Source organism: Monodelphis domestica, chromosome 2, assembly GCF_027887165.1.
Source record: "Monodelphis domestica isolate mMonDom1 chromosome 2, mMonDom1.pri, whole genome shotgun sequence".
Lineage (NCBI taxonomy): Eukaryota > Metazoa > Chordata > Mammalia > Didelphimorphia > Didelphidae > Monodelphis > Monodelphis domestica.
The window spans coordinates 360644137-360671661 of NC_077228.1; the positions used below are offsets into that span (position 1 = coordinate 360644137).

The window sequence follows — 27525 nt, forward strand, 5'->3', positions numbered from 1 at the left end:
ATGCCCTAAAAAGCTTGTGACTATAAAAACAATGCCACTAATTATTTTTAAAAATTATGGGACTTTGCTTAATGATTCTGATTCCAGGACAAGAGATACACACAAGAGCCATTTCACAGGGCCAAAGAAAAGCCAATCCAGGATGGATTGATGCACTTCTAAGCCAATACAAATGTCTTAAACCTAGTGTGAAGACTTGGAGGTTACTGTGTTTATCATTGCTAGACATAAGCTTTCCTTGTGTCCACTCTCACTCTGAAAATACTCACAGATGAGTATCTCCAAAACCTTAGCTCCTATAATCTGGTCCCCTTTTCTGCCTCTCATAGTGTGGTACCTTTCTGTAGTCCTGGCTACTGACTGGGTAAATGCACCATTGCTTCAATCATTTTGATTGGGCCCTGATTCAAGGACCTGTTATAGATTTATTTTTCTTTTCACTTGGAATTTTTACACATAAGATTTTGCTAGTCTATATTTTCATCCAGTATTTTCTTTTTTTATTTCAATTTTTCTGATATCTTTTTAATATCTCTTGCCAATTGATTCATATACTCATACCTCAGCCATGCATCCCTAAGTGATCCTGTTTTTTTAATCACCCTCTTAAGGGGGAGGGGGATTAAAAAATATATATCATTATTTAAATTGCAAAGTTTAAATTCCTTTTGAGAAGAATTTTAGGTAAAGAAAGATGCTACCTCTCCAAACCCAGAAACTGAACTGTTGGAGAAGCCACCATGAAGACGCCTCCAGACCACAAGCTGCACAAAAATGAACTTTGGGTGTAGTTGATTGAACATTTATTTGTATGTATACTTTCATGCCAAAGAGGACTACCTCCTAACTGGCTTTCTGTCAATGCGTCCAGAAATTATTGGTTTTGTTCTTTTTTTCTCATCCTCAAATTATTGTAATCTTTAAATTGATTTTTTTTTATGATCTTTTGGGGAAAGACTTCTTCCCAGAGGGTCAAACGGGGGTAATGTAAAATTGAAGTTTGAACTCTGGACTCCATTCCCCAGGAGTCCTTGCTAGCTCCCAGAATGCCCTCTAATCTCACGGAATTCTCACCTGGGACGAGAGCAAAATTTTATTTAAAGGGTCTTCCCCATAGACAGGGTCTCTCTTTACTTCCTGTCTCCACTGGCAAACAGACGCGCCTCATGATGTGAGTGAAATTTTGGGTGGACCTTATGGTCTACCTGGCATGTGCCTTTTCTTACTTGTATATTCTTAAATGCTCAACCTTTAATAAACCTCATAAAATATAATACTCCTTGCAGAGAGAAACTAATTTCTACTTGCCTCAGTCTCCCTAAATTTTAATCTTTGCAGACACTTCCCAGCTGTGTGACCCTGGGCAAGTCACTTGACCCCCATTGCCTAGCCCTTACCACTCTTCTGCCTTGGAACCAATACACAGTATTGATTCCAAGATGGAAGGTAAGGGTTTTAAAAATATATAAAAATGTTATATGTAATTGGAAAAAATACATTTTAAATATAGAAAAGACGCCTCACTAGATCCTACCATCTCCATCCTATATCACTCCTCCCATTTCTCATCTAAACTCCTTGAAAAAAAAAATCTAAAGTAGGTGCCTCCACTTTCTCCTCACTCTTTTCTGATGGCTCAGGATCCAATGGATGAACTTTGCTTTTCTAAACCCTATGAAATCTGGTTTCTCAATTTATTAACTAAGACTGGTCTCACCAAAGTTACCAACAATGTCTTAAATCCCAAGTCTAATAGCCTCTTATACTTCTGGATCTTTCTGTCACATTTGAGACTATTTACTATCTCTACCTGGATGTTCTCTCCTTTATGGGCTTTTGTGAGTGATCTCTTGATTTTCTTCCTAATACATGGCTGTTGATTGATTGACTGTCTTTCTCAATCTTTTTTGGAAGATCTTCATCCATGTCACACCCACATCCAGAACTTTGCCCTAGTCTTTTACCTTTTCTTGCTATACTTTCTCATTTGACAATCTCTTCAGTTCCCATGGATTTAATTATCAGTATTGCGGAGATGATTTCCAGATCTAGTTATCCATCCCTAGTCTCTCTCCTGAGTGCCTGTCCCATTTTACTAATTGCCTATTGGACATTTCAAACCATATATCTTCTAAGCATCTCAAACTCAATATATCCAAAACAGAACTATGTGAAGATAGGATTAACTATTTTTAGCTAATCAAATCAAGAACTCAAAGCACCTTTACTTACCACTAAGTAAGAGAGTTCTCAAGAATAAGCTCACACCTCCAAAGACTACTGTTCCCCCACCTTGAGTAGTGTTAGGCAAATTGAAAGACTGCCATTGGTTTCTGTGAAGGGGGAATGACAGGAAGTGACATGGAAAAGAGGAGTATAAAAGGAAGAGACCAACATGGTCTGGATACATCCCTTTCCTGGTTTCTGAAGAGATTGGTTCCAGAGATCCCTGCCTTGGTTTGGAGGAGACCTTTTCCCTGGATCTTACTCAGCTGGTTGGGTGAGTGGAACTCTGGCTGAAGACACCACCAGGACTTCTGGCTGAGGATTACCAGGAAATCCATGTGGGAATAAGGGATGTGGGGAAGACCCTGTGGGGCTGAGTCTCACTTCACCAGAGAAGAGCTGGTAGGCTGATTAAAATCCATCTCTTTAGCTACATTTTTCCACTTTCACTCTTTCCACCTCTTTGTAAATAAAGTTGCTAAAAATCATTTTGACTTAAGCTACATTTTAAATTCAGAAACTATAATATTACTTTATAACTATCATATTAGCATAAAACCCTAAATTTAAATTTTACTAGTTAACTTTCCTCTAAAATCCATCCCTTTGCTGAAATTCTTTATCACTGCCTTCCCCTAGGCATTCAAGTTTGCAACCTCAGCATTATCCTGGCTCCTCAATCTCCCTCACCCCAAACCATATCCAATCAGTTGCCAAGTTTTGACATTTCAACCTCTTTCCACTTACACAACCACCACTCTAGTTCAGGCTCTTCATAACTTCTCACCTGGATTATTGTAGTAGTCTTCTAAGTGGATTTCCAGAATAAAATCTTTCCCCACTCTAATCCTTTCTTCAAAGTGATTTACATAAAGAATAAATTTGACCACACCTCCTACTGAAAAAATTCCAGTGGCTCCTATATAAGCTTATTTGGCATTTAAAGTTCTTCACAAATTGACTGCTTCATCTTTTCAGTCTTTTAACAAGGTAAGTCAACAAGTTATTTGGTAATTGTTTACTCCCAACTGTTCATATGGGTTATGGTGCCCAACCTGTGGCAGAGCCTTTTGAATTCCTATCAGCCACAGTCAGACACATTGTGCATTGACCTCAACATAGTAAGGTAATTTAGGTCCTCTGAGTACCAAGGACAACAACTAAGTAACAGTATGCCAAGCACTGTGCTAAGCCCCAGGAATATAAATACAAGCAGAAAGATAGTTCTCCTGCCCTGGAGGAGGTTACATTTTCCTGGGAATGGAAAAAGACAACACATAATGAAAGGAATCTGAAAAGGGAGAGGAAATATCCATTTCAGGACATTGTAGAGAACATCCAGGCCAGAGTGGAGCTTGAAGAATAAAGACATGACTGGTTTGGGCATTTTTTTTCCTTAAAATGGAGATTCTGGGAGGAAACAACCAATCAAATGATCCTGGGTATAGAGGTTATACACTAAACTCCATGCACAAAAGAAGTCACAATAGCCTTCTTACTATTCCTCATAAATAACACTCCAACTCCTTTTCCATACCTTTGCACTGGCTGTCTCATATCTGGAATGTTTTTCCTCTTTGCTTCTACCTTTCAGTTGGTTTCCTTCAAGATTCAACTCAAATATTTTCTACAGATCTTTCCTAGGGCTGTGTTCCATTCCTACCCCCTCCTCCAAGTTGCTAGCATTTTCCCTTTAAGGCTACCATCTACCTACTGTTTGTTCCTCTCCATGCTCTCTTTTTGCTTATCTTTCTACTAGATTTGTCTAATTCAGAGAAACAAATCTCCTACAATTCAGTTAACCATTCCTTTATGGAAGATGTTGTGTTATCAGGGGTATGTTGCATACGTGGTGTTGATAGTGACCATTGGTTTGTAGTTTCTTTAAAATTTCTAAATCACTGCCTTTAAGAGATTGCCTATGTTTGTTTGTTTGTTTGTTTTTTAAACCCTTACCTTCTGTCTTGGAGTCAATACTGGGTATTGGTTCCAAGGCAGAAGAGTGGTAAGGACTAGGCAATGGGGGTCAAGTGACTTGCCCAAGGTCACACAACTGGGAAGTGTCTGAGGCCAGATTTGAACCTAGAACCTCCCATCTCTAGGCCTGGCTGTCAATCCACTGAGCCACCCAGCTGCCCCCGTTTGTTTTTTTACTATAAATAAGCTGCTTCTTTTTCAGCTAGGATTTCCCAGGTTCAGCCAGCTCTCTAGAAATATTCACGTTAAGAGAAAAATAAAATCAAGATGCCCATTGGGCCCATTACTCTTTCATTCAATTTTGGCTAAAATTAGCTCCAGGAGCAATCCTAATTATATTATATGAAGAAAGTAACTTTTAAAATAAAATACCTCATTCAAAGTAAATCACAAGTAACAGATATAAATGAATCTTCAATAATTTCTAAACTTGGAGAATATGAACTCTAGTAAACACGAGAGTTGAGAATTATTTTTCAAACAGCATGGATTTTACATGAGGTACAATTTAATAACTTCGACCATATTCATTAGATTCACATTTAGTAGGTAGGTATAGGAACTCTCTTCCAAAGTGAACAAATGTGTGGTAGGAAAAAATCTGAAAACAAAATGGGTATTTATTGACTATGGAATTGTCATGGGTCAGTGTGGAAGGCATGGGGGTAAGTGAATGGATCTGAGGGCCACTATAGTCATGGAGAGCCAGCCTGCTAGGGAGACTAGTGGCCAGAGCGAAAGTGAGATAAGGAGGTCAGGAATGATTAAGGGCCAGCATGCCTGAGAAGAATCACGCGGAAGAATCACAGCACCATGACTAGGGGCTGTGATCTTCGTTTATTATGACAAAGAGAAAGACTTTTATAGAGGGTAAAATATTACTACATTCTTGGGGGGTGCTACTTTCCCACAGAATGTTTATGAAAATGACTTCACACATGAATGTTACCAGGGTTGCTATTATAGACACAAGCAAGTTGAGAAACTGATTGCTAATCTGTTCTTGGGGAAAGGCAGGTTTGGTACTTTCAGTCATGATGATACAAGAACTTCTTTGCTCTTCAGAGTGAGGGGGGGACTCAGGGTTTAACGATGACCTCTGGCTGAGAGCAGCAGTGCCTTTGTGTGAGAGATTGCCCCAGCAATCTCAGGCAAGCATGGCTGCTTTCCTCAGGGGGCCTCAAACAGAACTGAACAAATTGTTGTATATGAATGTGTTCAGTAAGAAAAGAGAAGTATGAGCAATTCAGAGAAACAGAAAGAATTTATGAATTGTTACAGAATGAAGGAAGCAGAAACAATACACCTTACTATAATAATATAAATAGATTAACTCTAAAACACAACCAAACTCATTCATTACTGTGACTAATATTGGTCTCAGAGAAAAAGTGATGAATTACATATCTCTTGCCTAGACAGAATAGCTGGATTCTGCATGAAGAATTTTGTAGAAATTATTCTGTTGATTAGTTGATTAGTTTTGCTTAACTTTTTTCCTCTGCTTCAAGAGAAAAGTCAATGTATTGAGTAAGGGCATATATTGAAAAATGAATGCGATCTAAAACAAAAGGCATCTATAAAACTGAAATAAAACAAAATTGGCAATAAATTAATAAAATATAATAGATAATTATTGTTATTGGCATTATTTTTGTTATTGGCATTATTTTTGCAGTTATTCCATTTAAGAACCACGACTTCAAGTAAGGACCAATAAGGAAGTAAGCGCTTCTATTTTTTTTAATCTCCTAATTTAGTAGTATATAGCTAAAGAAAAAAAAATCATGTTAAAGTGATTTAACCTCATTTAAAATTATACTGAAAGGCTGCAGATGGAAGCAGTTAAGAGTAAAAGCCAAATGTGACTCACAAATATAAGTATTAAGATAAGATTCCTAATTGTAGAGAGTTCAAATTCTATGAGCATCTCCAAAAGACTGAAGTGCATGAATATTATTCCATTGCTATAAAAACTTAAAGTGATGAAAAGCTATAAATTGACCTTCTAGATGTGACATTCTTCACCATATACATAGTGCTATTAAGCAGACATTATGCTATTTCTTGGTGTCCATTTGCCAAGTATATTTTTTAGTATACAATATTTGAGAGATCAAATAATGTAGTGGCTAGTGAACTGGTCTCAAAGTAAGGGAGACCTGGATTCAAGTCCTCTCACTGAAACATACTGGCTCTGGACCCTCACCAAATAGCTTAACATCTCCATGCTCTAGGTAGGTATCTCCAACTAGAAATTGCAGATAAGAGGTTAGACCGCACTGTTAAGAAATTAGGCATTCCCCAAAGCAATAAAATCACAGGTCAAGCCTCGAACCCTATATACTTAATTCAGAAGGTACTTCAAAAGGAATTTTTTTACTCACTAGTAACATCTAATGAAGAGTAACTATTAAGAAACTTTTGTACACAAATTAGATTTAAGTAAAATTAATTTGCTTTTTAAAAAAATGCAATTTGTACAACTGTATTAAAAAACTCCTTTAAGAAAAAGATACAGTTCACTTGTCGCAATGAACATTTGTGGGCTTTTTGTAAAAAGCTGCAGCTAATAGTATCTAAACTTATTGATTTTAAAAGTTTAAACCTAATTTTAATACAAAAATAATGATTGTTATCTAAAAAAAAGGAAAATCTGTGGTACTCCAAAAAAAATTTCATTTTGGGGGTCCAGCCTTTTTCTTTAGGCTGTTTCTGTACCAGACATGGGCCCTTTCTTTTTCTTGCTGGAAACTTTCAGCTTCTGGGTCAATTAGCACCTATCTACTTGTAATAGACAGATGGGAGATCAATTGCATTAAAACAAGGCCTTGCCATTTCCTATCAAACTCCTGGCCCTTTCCCATCTTCTTGAGCAATGTCCTTGGGGTAACCACATCAAACAGAGAAGGAACAAGAGCCTAGAATAATGTGGCTTTTGAGTCAGGAGGGAGCTTTTCACATAATCATCCATCCTCTTCTTCTGCCAACAATCAGCTCAAGACCCAGATGTCTAAGTCACAGATGTATCATGCCCCTCTGGAGATCAGGTGTTATCCTTGTGTCATGTGATAAAGCAAGGCATACTGCTCTTACATATTTAAAGTTGTCATAAGGTTTTCCCTCATATGAATGAAAAGATGCCAAATAACAGGGGATTGCATTTAACATCCTTCACTGGCTTTTGGCTTCTATGACAATCTCTAGGTCCTTCTTTCTTTTGAACTCTTTTGGGGATAGGCCTAGTGATAGAGCTGGGTCAAAGAATACACACAGCTTAGTCACTTCAGGGGCATATTTCCAAGTGTTTTTCAGAATGGTTAGACTAATTCATAGCTCTATCAACAATGCATCTATGTGCCTATTTTCCAGCAAGTCTCATATGTACAAAAATATAGCAGTTCCTTACAGTGACAGAGAACTGGAAAGGGGGAGGGAAGAAGCTCTCGTTAATTGAGGAATAGCTGAACAAATTATGGCATATGAATTTAATGGAATATATTATATCAGAAGAAATGCTGAAAAGGATAATTTCAAAGAAATCTGGGAAGATGAATGAACTAATCTAGAGTAAAATGAGCAGAAGCAGGAGAACAATTTAATAACATCACCCTGTAAAAACAAGCAAATTTGAAAGACTTGAGGAGAACTTTGGTCAATGGTACCAAGAACTCATGGACTGAAAGTGCAAATTTAGATGTGTATTTTTGCACATGACCAGTGAAGGAATTTGTTTTGCTTCACTATGCACATTTGTTACAAAGGCTTTGTTTTTCTTTTTTTTCCCCCAATAGGCAGGGGAGAGAACAAAGAGATTTTTTTTTGTTCACTGAAAAAAAAAATTTAGTTAAATTTTTTAGAAATCCCTAAGTTGCAAGAAGCAGCTGCAATGAATTGAGACAACATTCATTTAACTTAAGGATGTAATCTGGAAAAATCTGCCAATTTGTGCTCTCGGTTGCTTAACTGCTTAAAGATAAAATAAATGAAGAGAAATATGATATATAATTTTTTAAATTAAAGGCAAAGTTTTTATAGTAAAGATTTCTATAAAATGAAATATTTAAAGTAAATAAAGATTATATTTTTTAAGAATGGGGGTAGAAGACATGCAACCTGAAGAAAATCCTCTAGCTTATATATCACTTTATCAAAACTAAGATTTTAATATTAAAACAGGTATGTTTGAAGATGACTATAATTTTGAATAAAACTTTACTCCCGTTTTCTTCATTTCCCACATGATTCCTTCTACAAAGTTAATTTTTTAAAACTTTAATATTTAAAAGCATTAGACTAGCAAGTAACATAACTAAAAGGTACATAAATGATTCATTTCTGAGATGCTCCCATGCCATGTACACCAGGAGCCTTAGCATGGTGCTCTTCATTTTCCGCTTGTACACTGGATTTTACAGCATGAGTGGCATAGTTAAGGCTGGTATTTTCAGTCCATCTCCAGTAGCCCGAGAAAGGATTGTACAGCATCCCTATTATTGTCTGGACCAAAAGACCATCTTAAAAAAAAAACAAACCACAAAACAAATTTAGTAATTTAAAACAAGCAAAGTTCTTAAAATCTTGAGGTAACTACCAGTAAGGAAAAAGCAAGGTTGAAATAACATCTCTATCTTTCTGAATGTAAAGGCGGTCATGCTTTCTAATGAATCAGATAAAAACATCTCATCTAAGAGGAGGCTTCTACAAAGATAGCTTCTTGATTCTGATTTTTCAAAATAGTGCAAGTACTATGCTGAGAGCTGGGGATACAAAAAGAGACCAAAGACAGTCCCTGCCCTCAAGGAGCTTAGAATTTATTGGGGGAGACAACAGGCAAACAAATACATACAAATAAACTGTATTTAGGACAAACAGGAAATAATTACTAGAAGGAAGGTGCTGGAACTAAGAGAGGTTAGGGAAGGCTTCCTATAGGAATTGAGTCTGGGTCTTTAAGGAAACCAGGGAGGTTGGTAGTCAGAGTGGAGAGGAGAAAGAATTCTAGGCATGGGGCACAGTCAGAGAATGCCCAGAGCTGAGAAATGGTGTGTCTTATTCATGGAATAGCCAGGAGGCCAGCATCACTGGATCCATGAATACGTGCTAGGGAATAAAGTGTAAGACTGGAGCAAGGGGTGGGGATTAGGTAATGAAGGGCTCTAATCACCAAGCAGAGTATTTTGTATTTGCCTGTGGGAGTAGGGAGTCAATAGAGCCCCACTGGCTGACAAGGTCACAATTTGGGAGTCATGATCTGCAAGGCAGCCCCCACCCCCACCCCAGAACAAAGCCCCTCTTCTGTGACTTCTCTCTCTCCAACTTCCCTTCCTAATGGACTTGTTGTGATTATTGTTTCCTCCCAAATACAGGAGAAATAATATGAGAGCAAATACTTATAGGATATACATATACACCACTTTAATACCCCTAGGTTATTACCCCCAAAAGATTGCATTTACAGAATTAAAGTCCAAAGATTTATTGCTTATTACCCTCCTTTCTCTCAAGCACAGATACACTTCAAGGCCCCATAATAAACATTGGCCAAATGCTTGAGCACTATAATAAATCTTTCCTTACAGTTACCACACTCCAACAAATTTGTTGATGGACAAAAACCAGGCAGGCTACACATCTTGTTGTTAAGTTCCATGGAAACATATATGCATAAAATTGATTGTGTGCCAAAGAAGTATGTAATCATCAGTCTAATATAATAAATGAGCCTCCATGCTATGGCAGAACACTGTGTGATGCCTAAGCATGTAGGTCTGAGCACACAGTGTCTCTTATCCCCATTACTCAACTAGATCATCACATCTAGATTGACCAAGCACTCACCCTCAGGGAGACCGCTGAATGGCTCCCAAAGTGTGGGGGCAATAGGAAAACCATGAATTTAATGGGGGTTTGCAGGGGGAGATCACATTTTGGAAGTTGAAGGGAGGAGAGATTATAGAGCGGGAACAGTCTTGAACCAGGCACACTCATCAGCTGGCTACTGTAGTAATCAAAGTGTGAGGTAATGAGGGTCTGAACCACAGTGGAGCATCAAATACTATGAAGTTGAATCATTTAAATTAACACACAACGTAGCCAACACATGACACATTTGGGAATCTCTATGCTAAACAAATGCAATGGTCACAAAATAAGTGGTTTGGGATTTAATAATGGTCAAATAGCTGTGAAGCCTAGCAGGTTCATCTAGGTCAGTGGTTCTCAACCTTTCTAATGCCGTGACCCCACAATACAGTTCCTCATGTTGCAGTGACAAAAGAAAATTATTTTGGTGGCTACTTCAAAACTGTAATTTTGCTACAGTTATGATTCAGAATGTAAATACCCGATATGCATTATGTATTTTCATTGCTACAGATTGAGAGGCTGAGAACCACTGATCTAGGTATTTTTGGTGCAAATTTGTCCAACATTGTAGAAGGTTCTTCCCACTCACACACTCAAGGTTTGGTAGCCTTTGTTAAAAAGAAGTCCATAATCCTTAGCAACAATGGGTATAGGCCACTTAGGGGATTAGCCTGAAGGTTTTGCCCACACTAGAAATAATTCAACATCTGAGGGGACAAAAGTAAGTGGGGAAATGAATAAAGAGGGGTGCAACTGGACACCAGGGCTTTCATGTGCTGAAGGTGAAGAGGAAATACCCTGGCCCAATGGTCTTAACCCACTAGGAACACAAAACATCAGAGTAGAGTTAGAAAGGTTCTGGCAGGTCATCTAACCCAGTGCCCTAATTTTCATAGACTGAGAATTGTAGCAGACCTTAGAGATAATCTAGCTCAATCCTCACATTGTACAAGTATGGAAACTGAAGCCAAGCTTAGAAATTTGGAGAAAAGAGAGCCACATGAGAATCTGTGCCCAAGTCACATATATATCCACTGTGCAGCATTTTTTTTACTCTAAGGCTAGTGTTCCTTTTATTAGACCAGGGGTTCTTAGTGGAGCATCCACGACATCATGACATTAAAAAAATATTCTAACAACTGTATATTCCAATACAATTGGTTTCTTTATAATCCTATATATTTTATTTTGTTACTCTAAAGCATTATTCTGAGGAGGCTTTTGGCTTTTCTATAGTACCAAAGGGATCCATTACCAAAAAAGGGCTAAGAAGGCCAACTTGCCCCCTGTAAATGATTAAAATAAAATGAGGCCCAAAAAAGTTCAGTGATTTGATTAAAGTTAAGCTTGTTAGAGACAGAACCAATACCAGAATCCTGGTCCCCTACATCCCAAGTCCAGCTCTCTTCTCAACACTGCACAATCCTCTCTATTTGATGTTCTCCTGAAGATATTTTTAGGACTTTCTGGAGGTCCTAAGTAACTCTAACTTGGGTCTCAGCTTATGGTTGAGATGAATGACACAGAGAGTCATGTTATTTTTTCTCCTTCTAACTTTCCCTTTTATCTTTCTCTGCTTGCCTCCTAAATTTGAGGGTTGGTTCCTACTGAATTTGACCCTATTTTACTGCTATATGTGTTGTCATTTTATTTGTAGCAAGGAATAAATTACAAGACTTCATTAAAGTCACATGATTAAGAAGGTTTTATATTTTAGGAAGAATTATTTGGACTTAAGCTGGTACAATTGCATTAATACTTACTTGATTCTAAAAAGCTCTCTAATTGTTCTGGTGAAACAAACTTCTCCCAGGTATGAGTTCCTTTAGGTACAATGCCTGCAATTTGTTCTGCAAAAATAATAGCTAAGGCATAAGAAAGTTGTGTTTTGTTGATTGTAGTGATGAACAAAGAGCCTCCAGGCTAAGAAGACCAAAAAAAAAAAGGTAGTAAAAATTTTAGAAGGGAATGTAGCACCACAGCAAGGTTAACCCACTAGTAACACAAAACATCAGATGAGTTAGAAAGGTTCTGGCAGGTCATCTAACCCAATGCCCTGATTTTCATAGACTGAGAATTGTAAAAGACCCTAAAGATAATCTAGTTCAACCCTCCCATCTTACAAGTATGGAAACTGAAGCCACAGCTAGGTTACAGGATTGAGATTCATAGTAAGTTTAAAACCAATATAACTTTGGCTGAAATGAATACCAGAAAAGCATAATTTATCAAATTAATATTCATTGTCTTGGGCAGGGAATCCATCTCTTTGCTAACATCAACAAATATTATTTTTCTATACAAAGGGAGGTTTTTATTAGTATTGAATTTAAAATTCTCACAAAGCTAACTATAGTTATGTTTTCTAATTTGGATTCTGAAATGATACCTGAAAATAAAGTAGCAAATTAAAACAATATTTAGGTTCCACTCATACTCATCAGATTGGTAAAGAGAGTAAGGAGGAAAATAGAAATTATTGGAAGAGTTGTAGTAGAACAGGCAGATTAGTGCACTATGAGTAGAACTATTGTGAACTGGTTCAACTATACCTAAAATGTTTCTAAACCATATATACCCTTTAATTTGGCAAGCCTACTATTAGGCATATATATAAAGAAATCTATGAAGAGAGAAGGAAAGGATCCACATATACAAAAATATCCACAATATAACTTTTTGTAGTAGCAAAGGAAATAAAACAGGTCCCTATTAATTGGGGAGTAGCAGAAAAAAATTATGGTACTATGAATTTAAGGAAATATTATTTACCAAAAGAAATTATGAATATGACAGGTTCTGAGAAACATAGGAAAACTCTTAGAAACTCATGTAGTGAAATGAACAGGACGAGAACAATTTATGAAATTATAACAATATGAAGAAATATAACTTCAAAAGACCTCAGAACTCTGATCAAAATAGGAACAATGCTAATTTTAAAAGACCAACAATGATATCTTCCACATCTTGACAGAAAGGTTACAAACAAGATTCTCAATGCATTCTCAGACATAAGCTGACTTGTTTTGCTAACCTAGGCATATATTTGTTGTAAGAAAGGACATTTATCAGGAAGGGGGGAAGGTGAGGGTAGTAGGTGAGTGAGTAATGATTGACATGGAAAAAAGGGCATCAATAAAAAATTCTTTAAAAGACCAAAAGGGGAAAATGTATGTATGATACAAAGACCAGTTTGGTCAAATGTTATCATCATATGTCTGTTTAGGTATATATCTTTATATATTATAAAAAAAATACATAACAGAAATTTAATTTCTCAAACAAGCTTCCTTCCTCACATAATGAAATTTTTGTGCTTGTTAGTGATAAAGTTCACAATAGAAAAGAAATAAGGAAATAAGATGCTCTAAAATGCTGATCAAAAACATTTTTAAAATAACCTAGAAAACAAAACTGAAAGAATTATAATATGTCTAAGTACAAGCACTTTACATACTATATCAGGCTTTTAATAATTACTCTGACTCTTAATAATGTTTTTCCCTGTGAAGTACCAGCATTCAATAACATCTTATGCAAAAATTACTGATTGACCTGAACAATCTATGCACAACAGAATCCTGTTATAAAGGGATAAACAGCAATAAACTTCATATTTATAAAAAGATTTTCTGTGAAATATGAAATCATTGATTTTTTACAAATACCATAGGAGCTAGGATAAAATACCCAGTTTTCTACTATGAAATGAGTCCTAAGTACCCAAGGAAGACTTGGAGAAAAAGGAGGGAGTAAGGAGGACCCTATCATAGAAAAACAGATGAGAAATGCACCCTGGGAGAGAGATGCAAGTAGGTTTAGTTCCCTTCATAGGAAGAAGGTATAACTTCAATTTATGAGCTTCTTAAAAAGGAAATTCAACAAGTGTCCAATGAAAGCTTAGGTTTTAAAAATCAGAGAAAATAGTTGAGGCACTAAGGGATTTTGCCACAGCCAGGTCATTAGAAAGACCTGAAACAAGGTTACCTCAGTTATTCCCTCTATATTTCTAGCATTCTTATAAAAATTGCATTTTACAATAGAATTATATTATCTACTAGATGATCTTAACTGATAAAGAAAAGGGAGGGGGCAGCTGGGTAACTCAGTAGATTGAGAGCCAAGCCTAGAGATGGGAGGTCCTAGGTTCAAATATGACCTCAGACACTTCCTAGCTGTGTGATCCTGAGCAAGTCACTTGACCCCCATTGCCTAGCCCTTACCACTCTTCTGCCTTGGAACCAATACATAGTATTAATTCCAAGATGGAAGGCAAGGGTTTAAATAAAAAAGGGGGAAGCTGGGTGGCTCAGTGGATTGAGAGCCAGGCCTAGAGATGGGAGGTCCTAGGTTCAAATCTGGCCTCAGACACTTCCCGGCTGTGTGATCCTGGGCAAGTCATTTAACTCCCATTGCCTAGGTCTTACCACTTTTCTGCCTTAGAACCAATACACAGTATTGATTCCAAGATAGAAGGTAAGGGTTAAAAAAAAAGTGCAAAAATAACTCTGAAATCAGTTAATTCAAAGTAATTTATATATGGCTTTACAACATATTCCTATCCATCAAACAATATGGGAAATCAAATAATTTAATGCAAAATAATTACAGGGAGATGATATTTCTGGACCTTGCCTTTATTCAATTTCTTCCTAACTCTTTTAACATTTGAATAGCACTTACCTTTCAAAATGAAGGGGGTGGGAGGAGCAATCTGAGCAGATCTCCCTAAATTCATTGACTTAGTTACTCTTTTATTAGATTAAATGAAAAAGACAAAGGAAAAGTAATTTTTGATTACATGGTTCTGGTGAAAAAAGTATACATAGCAAAAGAAAGCCCCTTTCAAATTCAATACTTTCAATTCCTGCTGACAGATTTTATGCAAGAAAAACTCAGCAAGGGAAATGAAAAAGTAAACAGAAGTTGGAAGGCAAAGCAGTTCTCTGGCTCCTGAAATGAAGATTAGTATATTGGTTTTCTGGAATATTTCATCTCCATATCAATATGCAAGTACCTCTTTATTTTACATTCTCAGCAGGCCTAAAATATGAGTTTTCAACAATTAAGAATGAAATTTAGAGGTTGGGAACGAAGTGGATAATTCTACTTGTATAAATGGAGATTTTGAGCCTTTGGACTTCATCCCCCAGAAGTCCCTTAGTATTTCCCAAAATTCCCTTTTCTTGCATCCCCCTGTTTTTCATGATTGTATTTAAGTGGCTGTAACTCCTCCCTCCTTCTCTCTTTTGTACCTGGGACAGGGCTGAATTCAAACAGTTCTTTTGCCCTAGTTATTATTAATAAAACTTTTAAAATATAATACTTAAGATATTTTAAAACCCACACACTAGTTAAGGGAGTATTTTCCATAAATCAATGATGTTTGAGCAATAACAGAAAACTGGGCATTCTGTTCTTTTGGCACCTGGTTGTAAGGAATTCTCTCAAACAAAATACTGTTTCAAATTCAAAAGTAAATGATGATTATTATTGCAAATAAATACAGTTACATATTAAAATAAATTTTGGAACATGCTCCTAGAACAGATGTTCTGCACAGTCTCTTGAACAGACATGTATATGTATGGAGTTGTTTAACATATCCAATTTGATAAGTGAAATTACTGTAATAAATGTGATTTTTTTTTGGTTGATTACAAATCAGCTGTTCTCAGAATTTTTGCAAAAGCACCACTATTTAATTATTTAATGAATAATTTAGTTATTATTTAAACCTAGTCAATTACACAAAAGAATACTGGTATAAATGTGTGTAGCGTTCCACATTCACATTTGTCAAAGGTCATTTACTCTCATTAAGAAACTAGGCTCCCAAAGTGTCTGCCATTGCATTGCCTAATAGAGTCAGTAATCTGGGTTTCAAGATATCAATTCTCTGCTAAGTGGTATCAATATTGAAGACCAAGCCAAGAACACATAGGGATATGGTCAGAAGAGGCCTTACCAGGCTCCTCAAGGCATGTTCTACTTTCAAGGCTGCCACTGGAAACTGGATGGCTTCAGTAGCATAAGGATATCTATTACCACATGCACAATAAATCTTCATGATGGCCCTGCCAATATCTGCTTGCGTACCAACTTCTTGAAAGAAATAAACAAAAGAGAACCTTTTGCCAACCTAAAGCAATGCTTACTTTTAATACTTTGCAGCAGCACTGAATAAAGGTTTCCAAATCATTTACATGCTCCACAACTTCTGAAGCTACAACAGCATCAAAACTTTCTGCAGTTTCTTCCACAATGTCCTCCAGGATGCATGCTTTGTACTGGATTCTCTTGTCCAGAATTGGATCAAATGATTTGTGCTGCTGTGCTGTTTTAATATTCTCATTCAAAGGATCAATTCCAGTCACTAAAGCTCCCAGTCGCCCTAGAGGCTAAGGATAAAAAGGATTATCAACCTTTGAAAAAAAAACAAAATGTCCACCCTAGCAGTCTAAAATTTTTAATAATCTTATAAGGCCAGAAGTCAGAGATTATGAAAATTTTTCCCTAGCTTTTGGGCACATGGCATTGTATTTATTTTTTGTAGTCATTGTAGCAAAAGAACAAAGATGTACTAAGTTTATATACTATGTATTTTAAAAATAAAGACATAATCAGTCTTTGAACTCTCTAACAACTCTAGAGGACTATTCTTTGCCTAGCCCTTTTCCCCTGGAAATTGGAAATCATTTAATATAAACTGTTAATAGTTTATATTATTAGAATTACTTAGCTTATACCAATGTGAATTTAAAAAATGTTTTAACAATCCCATAAGCCCCTCATGAGTACCAGTCTATCACCTCACATTTAGCTTCTGACCCAAAATTCTATAACTAAGGTACTTTGAGAGGTAGAATGATATACACTTATGGTTTCTTTTTGCTTTCACTATTTACATGCCATTACATCAATGCCCCTGGAATCTGGCAGTATAATTACAATGTCATTTTACAATATTTTTCAACATAAGACTTGAGGGACAGTGTTTCAGCAACATTCTTCTGTCAGAGGTTCTATAACAAAAGTACCCAGAATGAAAGACTAGTTGCTAATCCCCAAGGCCCAGTCAATATTTGAGCCACAAACTTTACTGTCAACTATTGAAATTCCACAGCAAACTTAGGTAACTGTATTAGAAGAAGAGCTCCCTCAGTCCCAGTCTTACCCTTTCAACCTCCATACTCCCATGAAATTAGAAGTTGTACCATAGGATATATAAGTTCATTACTATCGTGCATTCATTCAAATATTTCTTTAAAATAATTAATGAATACTATTTAAATCTGTTCCCCTCCTTCTTTGGCTTCTGACTTGGATTTAAAAAAGAAAAAAAAAGTTACATAGTTAACTATTGAATTGATTCTTACTTCACATAACAATCCACCTCCACAGCCAACATCTAGAATCTTCATTCCAGACAAAGGGCTTTCCAACTGGTGACGAGCAACCATTTTCAAAAGGTTATCTCTAAAAAATAAGTAAGAAAAATATTAGTGACAAGGTACCTCTAACATATTCAAAAATATGAAGATGAGTGTGACTGGCTTATCAATAAAAAGTTTTTAAGTAGGCCACATGCCAAAAAAAACTGCTGAACCTCTTAAAATCAGTTTGTAAATATTTCAAAATTTTATTTATGTACATACAGAAGCGTTTCTAATAATTAAAACCAGAAAAGCTAAAGAGTAACTTTGAAATTGAAGGAGTATGGGACAGCTAAGTGGCTTGGTAGATTGAGAGCAAGGCCTAGAAATAGAGGTCCTGGGTTCAAATATGACCTTAGGTCAGTTTCTTAGCTGTGTGACCCTGGGCAAGTCAATTAACCCCGATTGCCTAGCCCTTACCTTTCTTCTGCCTTGAAACCAAGACAAAGGATTGAGTATAAAACAGAAGGTAAGGGTTTAAGGAGAAAAAAAAAAGATAATTTAATAGATAGGAGGAAGAAATAATACAGATCAGAGGTAAAGTTGTGGGGGGGTTTTAATAGTAAGCCACCTGACCAAGAATCTCTACTTCATGCCCAGCAAAATTACAAAGTTGATAAAAGACAGTAATAGTCAATGTTGGATGAATTATGTAATGACAAATACACTAACATGCTATTGGTAGAGGTGTGTTAGTCCAAAAATTTTTGGACAGCAATTGGGAATTATGCTAAGAAAATGGCAAATGTCCCAGAGATCTGACTACTAAACATAATACCACAAGGAGGTCCAAGAAAAAAAGAAAGATACCATGTACAATGAAAAATTTATAGTAATATTTTTTTTATGGCCAAAAGCTGGAAACAAAAGTATTTTCCTATCAACTGAGGAATGGCCAAAACGGGATGCCTTACTACAAAAGAATATTACATTTTTAAAATGTCCTATATGTGATGAGTTCAAAAGTGAAAAATAATTCCAATAAGAAGCAAAAAGGGAGAGCTATCTTAAGAAAACCAAAGAACTCATTAAAATACTTAAAATCTTAAGAAATGTACATTAGATAAAAAGAAAGGTAACACAAAAATGGCACAATCCTATAAAAATCCTTTTAGGCGTGTGAAAGCTCATAATGAAGTGAAAATGAGCAGAAAAGTTAAGGCCAATAAAGTGTTGGGTCTTAAAAACTATACTGGACATATCATAAAGGCCCATCTTTTTTTTTTTTTTAAACCCTTACCTTCCATCTTGAAGTCAATACTGTGTATTGGTTCCAAGGCAGAAGAGTGGTAAGGGCTAGGCAATGGGAGTCAAGTGACTTGCCCAAGGTCACACAGCTGGGAAGTGTGTGAGGCCACACTGAACCCAGGACCTCCAGTCTCTAGGCCTGGCTCTCAATCCACTGAGCTACCCGGATACCTCCAAGGCCCATCTTTTTAACACTAATATTCTACTGTTATTAAATGGCTAAGGACTGGACTGCTGATTTCAATGTCAGAGAACACTGCAAGCCAGCACTTTCTCTACAATGTATATAGTCTTAGACAGTTGCTAAGGGCATTGAGAGGTTAAATTACTTGCCCAGATCACACAGCCAGTACGTGGCAAAGGTAAGGTTCAGGTCTTCGTGGCTCCAAAGCCAGTTTTCTATCCATAAGCTACCATGCCTCTCAGACCATACTGTTACTATAAGACAGTCACACATTGCAGTATATCTCAATCTTAGAGGAATTAATTTTTTTAAAAACTTACAAAAAGACTAATAGGCACAAAAAAATCTTCAGTGTATTGCCAAAGCATGATGCTTTTAAATAGTTAGAAGAGGAACATAAAGTTTGCCTTCTCCATAGCCACTGTGGGAAAGCTATGGAAGAAAATTCATGACAAAATCAAGAGACCAGGGTTTTTGGTCCCTAATCTGCCACCTACTTACAGTGTATTTTTTCCCCAATTTATTTTTATTTTTATTTATTTTATTTATTTTTAACATTGTTTTATTTGGTCATTTCCAAACATTATTCATTGGAAACAAAGATCATTTTCTTTTCCTCCTCCCCCCTCTCTTAGCTGACACGCGATTCCACTGGGTATCACATGTGTTCTTGACTCAAACCCATTTCCCTGTTGTTGGTATTTGCATTAGTGTTCATTTAGAGTCTCTCCTCAGTCATATCCCCTCAACCCCTGTAGTCAAGCAGTGGCTTTTCATCTATTTTTTATTTTTAACCTTTCAAAAACAACTTTCAAGTTCCAAATTCTCTCCCTTCCTCCTCTCCCTCATCCATTGAGAAGGCAAGCAATATGATACCAACTGTATATGTGAAATCATGCAAAACATATTTCTATATTAGTCATGTTGCAAAAAAAAAAAAGCAAGAAAAAATAGTTTTTAAATTATACTACAGTCTGCACTGAGTTCATCAGTTCTCCCTGGAGGTAGACAGCATTTTTCCTCATGAGTCCCTTGGAATCGTCAGACATCATCATATTTCTTTCCATGTTATGTATCCTTGAACAAATCACTTGGAAGAGATTTGAGATTATGTAGCCCAACACTCTTATTTTAAAGATAAGTAAAGTAGGGGACAGCTAGGTGGCTCAGGGGATTGAGACCCAGGCCCAGGTCCTAGGTTCAAATCTGGCCTCAGACATTTCCTAGTTGTGTGACCCTGGGCAAGTCACTTAACCCCTTTTGCCTAGCCCTTACCACTCTTCTGCCTTAGAATCAGTACACAGTATTAAATCTAAAACAAGAAGGTGTTTTTAAAAAAAAGTTAAGTAAACTAAAGCCCAGTGAGGTTAAATGATTAAAATCATGAACCAAGTCACTTATGCTTTCATGATGTGTTTCCTTGATCAGTAAAATAGGCAGGTAGACAGACTATCTCGCATAATCACAAAGTACCAACTTTAACAAAACATTCTACCAGCCTCTCAATTTATTATTGTTTTCAAATAGTTTATGCAAGGAAGTTTTATGTGAGCAGATTTAAAAACAAACAAATAGTGCCAATATACCTGTTGGGCATTTCAGGAATTAATCCAAAAAACTGTCACAATAGTGCTAATAGGAAGAATGAAAGACGCTCACTGAAAAGATGTTTTAGGAATAGGTGAAGGGGGTGAAATGATATAGTCTAGATGGTGCAAAGCTGAACTCCAAAGCACATGAGGAAATATATAGTATCTTCAAATAATAATTAAGTCCCATACAAAGAAAAGAAGTTAAAAATCATGATCATTGATTATTAGAGCTGAAAAGGACCTCAGAGGTCATCCAGCACAATTCTCTCATTCTGAAGATGAGGAAAGAGGATAACTTGCCTAGAGTCACAAAGAATGTGGCCACACAAAAGAGTAGATACAAAGTTTGAACTTTTGCATGAAAATTTCTAATCTTCTCTTCTTTTCTCTAAAAGAAAAGACAATTTGGATAGTCATAGCACTGCAGAAATTAGTATATGCCTGTCAATAAAGAGGAAATACAAGAAGATCTTGCATTTAGAAAAAAAAATCATCACTATTTATCAATTAGCTCATCTCTAATGGAGGAAAGGCATCTATATTTCACTACTTATGAATTTGATCTACATTCATTATTTTCAGCAATTTTTTAAAAGTTCATCCATTTTGTGCAAATTCAGGCAAGATTTCACCTTACATTAATTGGTTAAAAAACATAACTGTAAGCTAAACAAAGTGATTAGAAGTGGGGAGGTTGGAGAATGATCTTTTTTCTGTTCTGTCTTCTTGATGGATTTTTCACTGGACCAAAGATCAGAGATTTAAAAAAGTAGGAAGTGACCTTTCAGGTGATCTAGTTTAATCCTTTCACTTCATAGATGAGGAAACAGGCCTATATAAGCCCAGGCTTATTTTAGCTCTCTAGGCTTCAGCATCCTTATTTGTATGTTTTTTCCTCATCTGCAAACTTGCTTTCATCTTAAAAGTTTTCCTTCACAATTCCCTCCATCTTCTGGCTTTCACTGAGCCCTGGCTACTTCTTGATGACATAGCCTCCCTGGCCTGCCTGTTATGTACTGACTGTACTTTTTTACTTATTTCTTCCAACTCCCTGGTCATGGTAGGGGAGTAAGCATACTCCTTGCTCCCCAATAACAAGTTTTCACTCTACTACCATCACTCAAAGACCTCTCCTCCTTTAAGGTTCATTCAGTCCACACTTAACACACAACCAAAATTCTGGTAGCTGGCAGCCTTTCCTTCCTCAATGAGTTCAGTGCTTGGCTCAAAATCTTTCTCTCCCCAATTCCTGTCCTTACACTAGGGATTTCATAATTAAGAGTCCCTCAAACGCCTGAACCTCTCAATTCTTCAACTTATTCATTTCCCATGATGTACTCTTCCACATGACTTCAGCTACAAACAGAGATGGTCATTCCTTTGATCTGCCATTATCCACAATTCACCCCTTATATGTTCATGATTTTAGAAATTTCCCAATCCAATCACAATCTTATTATTCTGCTTCTCCCTGCCTTGCAAGTTCTTCCTGTTGTGTTCTAATCCTCTCATCCCTCTTTTTTTTTCCTAGCCATCAACACTGAATTAGGAACTATCTCTACCCTTCCCCATTTTGACCCCTGGGTAAACCATTCAACTGGCTCCGTCCTTTTCCCTCATGTTCCTTGTCCCCCATCTCATCTCCAACTTACCTTGCCAAGCCCCAACCTTGGATTTTTCCTGCCATCCCTTGCCTTTGTTCTTACTTATATGCTACTGAACAAAGCTAGGCAAAATCATGAAACTATAGTAAATGAGAACACTAACAAACTTATGTTACCTAATCTCAAGTGGACCCTCACTGCAGCAAAACAAACCTTTTATATCTCCCAAATTACATCTCTACTATCCTACTGACCACAGTAGCTTTTCTAGATTATTTTTTCCCTCCTCAAAACTCCCCAAATTCCTCCTACTCTTCATAGCTGAGGACCTTCTTTCATATTTTACAAAAAAAATTGAGGTCATACACTAAGAGTTCCATTTTCTTCCCCTCTTCTTCATTTTATATCACACAGATATTCCTTCAACAAGGCACTCTATATCACCTGACTGCATTTTCATTGGCTGTCCCCTCTGCCTAGAAAGTCTTCTTGTAAAAGGTGGGATTTTAGATGGGATTTGAAGGAAGGCAAAAGGTAAAGAAGAGAATTAAATTTTTAAAAACAACTTTTAAGGTATGGTAAGAGGAAAAAAAAGTTTACTGAACTGAATTGAAAGCAGGGAATTACAGACTGCATTACAGCAAGCCACGAATCACAAAGACTGGGTTGGAATATTAACTAAGTCACCCAGAGAAAAAAATTAGCATCTTTGTACTCCAACTTTCTCAACTGTAAGATGATCTGGATGTCATTTACCCACAATTATCTTTAAGGGTCTTTAAGGGACTTAATTATAATTAATTAGATATATATGAGGTACTTTAAATTACTAGAGAAAAGATTATATTAGGTGATATTACTTATAGCATAATAAAACAAAAATATTCAAATAGCTTTGTAGAAATTCTAACTTTCAGAGCACAATAACAATGGTTATTTTTATATGCATTTTTGGTACAAAATGTATATTTATGAAGCTGAGTATATATTTAGAGAAAATAAAACTCAACAAGATCATGTACTAAACATAATATCATTTAAGAAGGTGAAGAGGGGGCAGCTGGGTAGCTCAGTGGATTGAGAGCCAGGCCTAGAGACAGGAGGTCCTAGGTTCAAATCTGACCTCAGATACTTCCTAGCTGTGTGACCCTGGGCAAGTCATTTGACCCCCTTTGCCTAGTCCTTACCACTCTTCTGCCTTGGAACCAATATACAGTGTTGGTTCCAAGACAGAAGGTAAGGGTTTAAAAAAAAAAAGAAGGTAAAGAGTTTACCAAACAGTACCTAATAAATGGCACCCTTAAGTCATTCATAGAATGAAGAGGTGCATATATTCCTTGCTCATCCCACCATTTGAAGGCCAGAGCCTGAAATATTTTCATCTCCTTTGGATCCACTGTTGTTGAAGTGCTATGGAATCTTGTTCCAACATACCTGAAGAATGAAAATAATAAACCTATGAAATGCAAAGTCTACAAAACATAGCATGGGCAATATTATATTTTTGCTTATAGTTCATAAAATACAAAGCCCCCATATTCCTTATTGGGGGGGGGAATTCTGTTAATATCATTAAGGCTAATTTCCTTAGAAATAAAATATTTTATAACATATGTTCACTATCCCATTAAGTATGAAAAGTTTATTGTCCACCTAAGTTACTACTACTAATTTGAGGCTTTCTAGGCTCATGCCTGGATAGCACTATGACGATTTTGAAAAACCCAGTGGATAATACAATTTCTGGCAAACTTGGGCAGAAGGGAATACAGTATGTAGTACTGTGCAGCAATGTCTGGGGAATAGGTCCTCTGAAGAAAGCCAATCACCAAGCAAAACTACAAAGTTGTATTCTCTAGTCCTTTTTCCAAGAGAGCTGGACTAAAAAGAATTGCTACACTCTCAGGACTATGCTCCGTTGGTTTGGGGTCTCAACTGTTTTAACTTTTCAAAAAGCTCCTAACAGAACCTCTAAATAAGGCCCTTAAAAACTTTTCCAGAAATTTTAAAAATTTGGAATTCAAAAGGTACCTGTATCATTTTGAGTTCCATGTCCTAGTAGAGCAAAATCTATTACAGTAAAATTCAAATTTATTGAATATTGGGTTATCAAACTGATGCCAATTAGGCTTTAGCACATTACATTATATTTTGTTCAGCTATACTGTAAATCCTGAAAGCTAGGTACAACACACATGTTCTTTTAAAATTCAAGTAGAACTTTTCCTTAATGTTATGTCAATATCATCAGCTTTTTTTTCATTCTTCATCACCTGATAACTTCAAAAAGATTCTCATACAGGAAATTAAGATAGATATTTAGAAAACAGAGTTTAAGCTAAATGCAACTTACTATCTTCCATAAAATTCTAAGTTACATTTTGTGAAGCTAATGCAATCACACAAAAATCCTTAGTATATTTATTACTGTTTGACCAGAATATTTTATGGTTTCATGTAACTTATGGAAATTTTGCATTCTAATCTTTAAAAGACTATCATATAATGATAAATAAGCAAACATTGTCTCACACTAAGATATGAGAAATCATTACATTTCCCCCCTAAATAAATACTGATTTTACTGACTAATCAACAAACATACCTGAGACTTCTCATTTTATTTGAGTAGGCAAAGGATATATTGTTAGATTTTAAGCACATGATTCCATTGTTACTGAATAGCCAAGGTATAACCAGTAGAGTCCTATTAGTTTGCTTTCCTGGATAAATAAGAAAATAAAGAGCAATGAAAGACAAGGCAAAAAATTTCCAAAGAATTATCTTTTTGATTGAGAATATAATTTTATCTTGAAACTACCTATAGATAAATGGTCAAAGGATATGAACAGACAGTTTTCATGTGAAAAAAAAATCAAAGCTATCTATAGTCATAGGAAAAAATGCTCTAAATCACTCTTGGCTAGAGAAATGCAAATTAAGGCAACTGAGATACCACCTCACACCTGTTAGATTGATACTATTACTAGGTCTATATCCCAAAGAGATAAAAATTTTTAAAGGAAAAGGGTATGTTTGTACAAAAATATTTATTGCAGCTCTTTTTGTGGTAGCAAAGAATTGGAAATTAAGAAGTTATTAATCAAGTAGGGAATAGCTAAGCAAGTTGTGGTATATATGATTGTGTTGGAATATTGTGCTATAAGAAATTATGAGGATGATTTTCAAAAGACCTGAAAAGACTTCAATGAACTGATGCAAAGTGAGCAGAACCAAAAGAATTATATTGTATTATAAGCAGCAACAGCAACATTTTTTGACAAACAACTGTGAATAACCTAATTATTCTCAGGAATGCAGTGATCCAAGACAATCAGAGACTCATGATGAAATATTCCGTCTACCCTCCAAGAAAGAATTGATGGGAGTCTGAATATACATTGAAACATATACTGTATTTCACTTTCTACTTCTTTTTTTGCTTGAGATCTCTTCCACAAAATGACTAATATTAAAAAACTGTACATGTAAAAACTCACACATGTAAAATCTGTATCAGATTGCTTACTATTTTAGGGAAAGGAGAGGAAGAAATTTAGAACTCAAAACTTGAAAAAAATAAATGTTAAAAGTGTTTTTACAGATAATTGGGGGGAATATTTTTTAAAACTACTTACACAATTCTTCCTCTATTATATCACAACTGAAAAAAATTATATAGATTTTAATATAAGGGAGGAAAAAATATTTCAGACTGCACACTATAAAAAAAGAAATCAAAATTTTAGTTGTAGACAATTAACCAACAACAGTCAGGTAGGTGGCTCAGTGAAGAGTGCTGGACCTGAAAGAGGGCAAGTCACTTAACCTCTGTGTAAAAATAGACTTGAACTCTGGACTTCAATCCCCACAAGCCCTTGCTCCACTTCCCCAAAATGCTTTGAGGTGGGCCGAAATCGAGAAGGGATTTAAGCTGATTGCAAAGGCTTTTGTGTCTTTTTTTGGACTTCCATTTTGGAGCAGAGGCGTCTCTTCCATAATGTGAGGTTATCTTGTCTAGGCCTCTGGCCTAGGCACATGTTGTTTCTTATCCTGTATTTTCTTTAATCCTTAACCTTTAATAAACCTCTAAAAAATATAATACTCCTTGTAGAGAGAAACTAATTTCTACCTGCCTCAGTCTCCCCTAAATTTTAATCTTTACATCTGTTAAGTGGTTAATCCACTTAATCCACTGGAGAAGGAAATGGCAAACTATTCCAGTTATCTTTGCCAAGAAAACTCCATGAACAACATGGTCCATGGGGTCACAAAAAGTCAAGAGATGACTGGACAACAACATTACTTAATAATAAGAGTAATTAGAGCCTACCTTTTTTTTAAACCATTGTTATTCAACATACTAAAAATACCATCAGTGGCACATTCTAAAATGAAAGTAATGGGGGGCACCTGGGTAGCTCAGTGCTAGGTTCAAATTTGGCCCAGATACTTCCCAGCTGTGTGACCCTGGGCAAGTTACTTGACCCCCATTGCCTATCCCTTACCACTCTTCTGCCTTGGAACCAACACACAGTATTGGTTCCAAGACAGAAAGTAAGGGTTTAAAAAAAAAATGAAAGTAATGAATCTTTCTATTCCCGAAACCAACTCTCACCACCCAATTATATGAAAATATATGTATTCAAACTAGTACCTATTCTTCCATTTTTACATTAGTCACTTAAAATTGATAGTATAAGAGAAACAAACTACTTCTATGTGATGCTGGGAAAGTCATTTTATTTCTCTGAACCTGTCAAATGTAGATGATAATGCTTACACTGCCTTCTTCCTAGGGTTTGGCACTTTACAGAGTATCAGAGTATCCCAAAAGTCTTAGTGTAATTTTAAGACTTACTAAGGTACACATTTAAGCTGTGGAAGCTTAAAACTGTACTAAGATTTTTAAGACATCTTGACTAAATATAAAGTAGTCATAGATGTAGTAGTATTCACTATCCTTTATTCTAAGGACAAAACAATTATTCAAAATCATAAGCCATATCTACCCAACAACATTCATTTTATTAATGTTCCTAGTAAATTGCAAATGACAGTAGTTGCTTGGCTTCTGTTAAGGTGATTTTTTAAGGTGGTGTTTCTAATGGCTTTGTGTTGCTTTGAATTGCCTTGGTTTCCAGATCCTGATGAAAAAATATCAGGATTAACCTATAAAACATGCCCTGGAAGTAACCCTGCAAATGTTCCTAAGCTAGAACAATTCAGACCATCCCTGAACAGTCCAGGAGACCCCACAAATAATACCAAGGCTACCTTCTTCCATGTTATCAAAGTTAGGTCCTGATCTAGATTTCAAGTTGCTGATGAATATACCTTGTGTTGCTAGGCAGAAGTTTTCTCTTGTTGCCCAATCCCAAAGACTC

At 36.1% G+C, this 27525-nt stretch overlaps 1 protein-coding gene across 1 annotated transcript in view; it reads right to left on the reverse strand.

The window, feature by feature from the left end:
• Positions 1–5448: 5448 nt before the first annotated feature.
• COQ3 (coenzyme Q3, methyltransferase) overlaps positions 5449–27525 on the reverse strand; it is a 30334-nt gene continuing 8257 nt past the window's right edge. Inside the window, exons 2-7 of the mRNA XM_001377592.5 lie at positions 24744–24861; positions 23423–23572; positions 17454–17553; positions 16233–16475; positions 11835–11994; positions 5449–8720 (exon numbers count right to left, since the gene is read on the reverse strand). Of these exons, the coding sequence (XP_001377629.2) occupies positions 8536–8720; positions 11835–11994; positions 16233–16475; positions 17454–17553; positions 23423–23572; positions 24744–24861 (956 nt within the window). The 3' untranslated portion in view covers positions 5449–8535. The remainder of the gene's footprint in view (positions 8721–11834; positions 11995–16232; positions 16476–17453; positions 17554–23422; positions 23573–24743; positions 24862–27525) is intronic.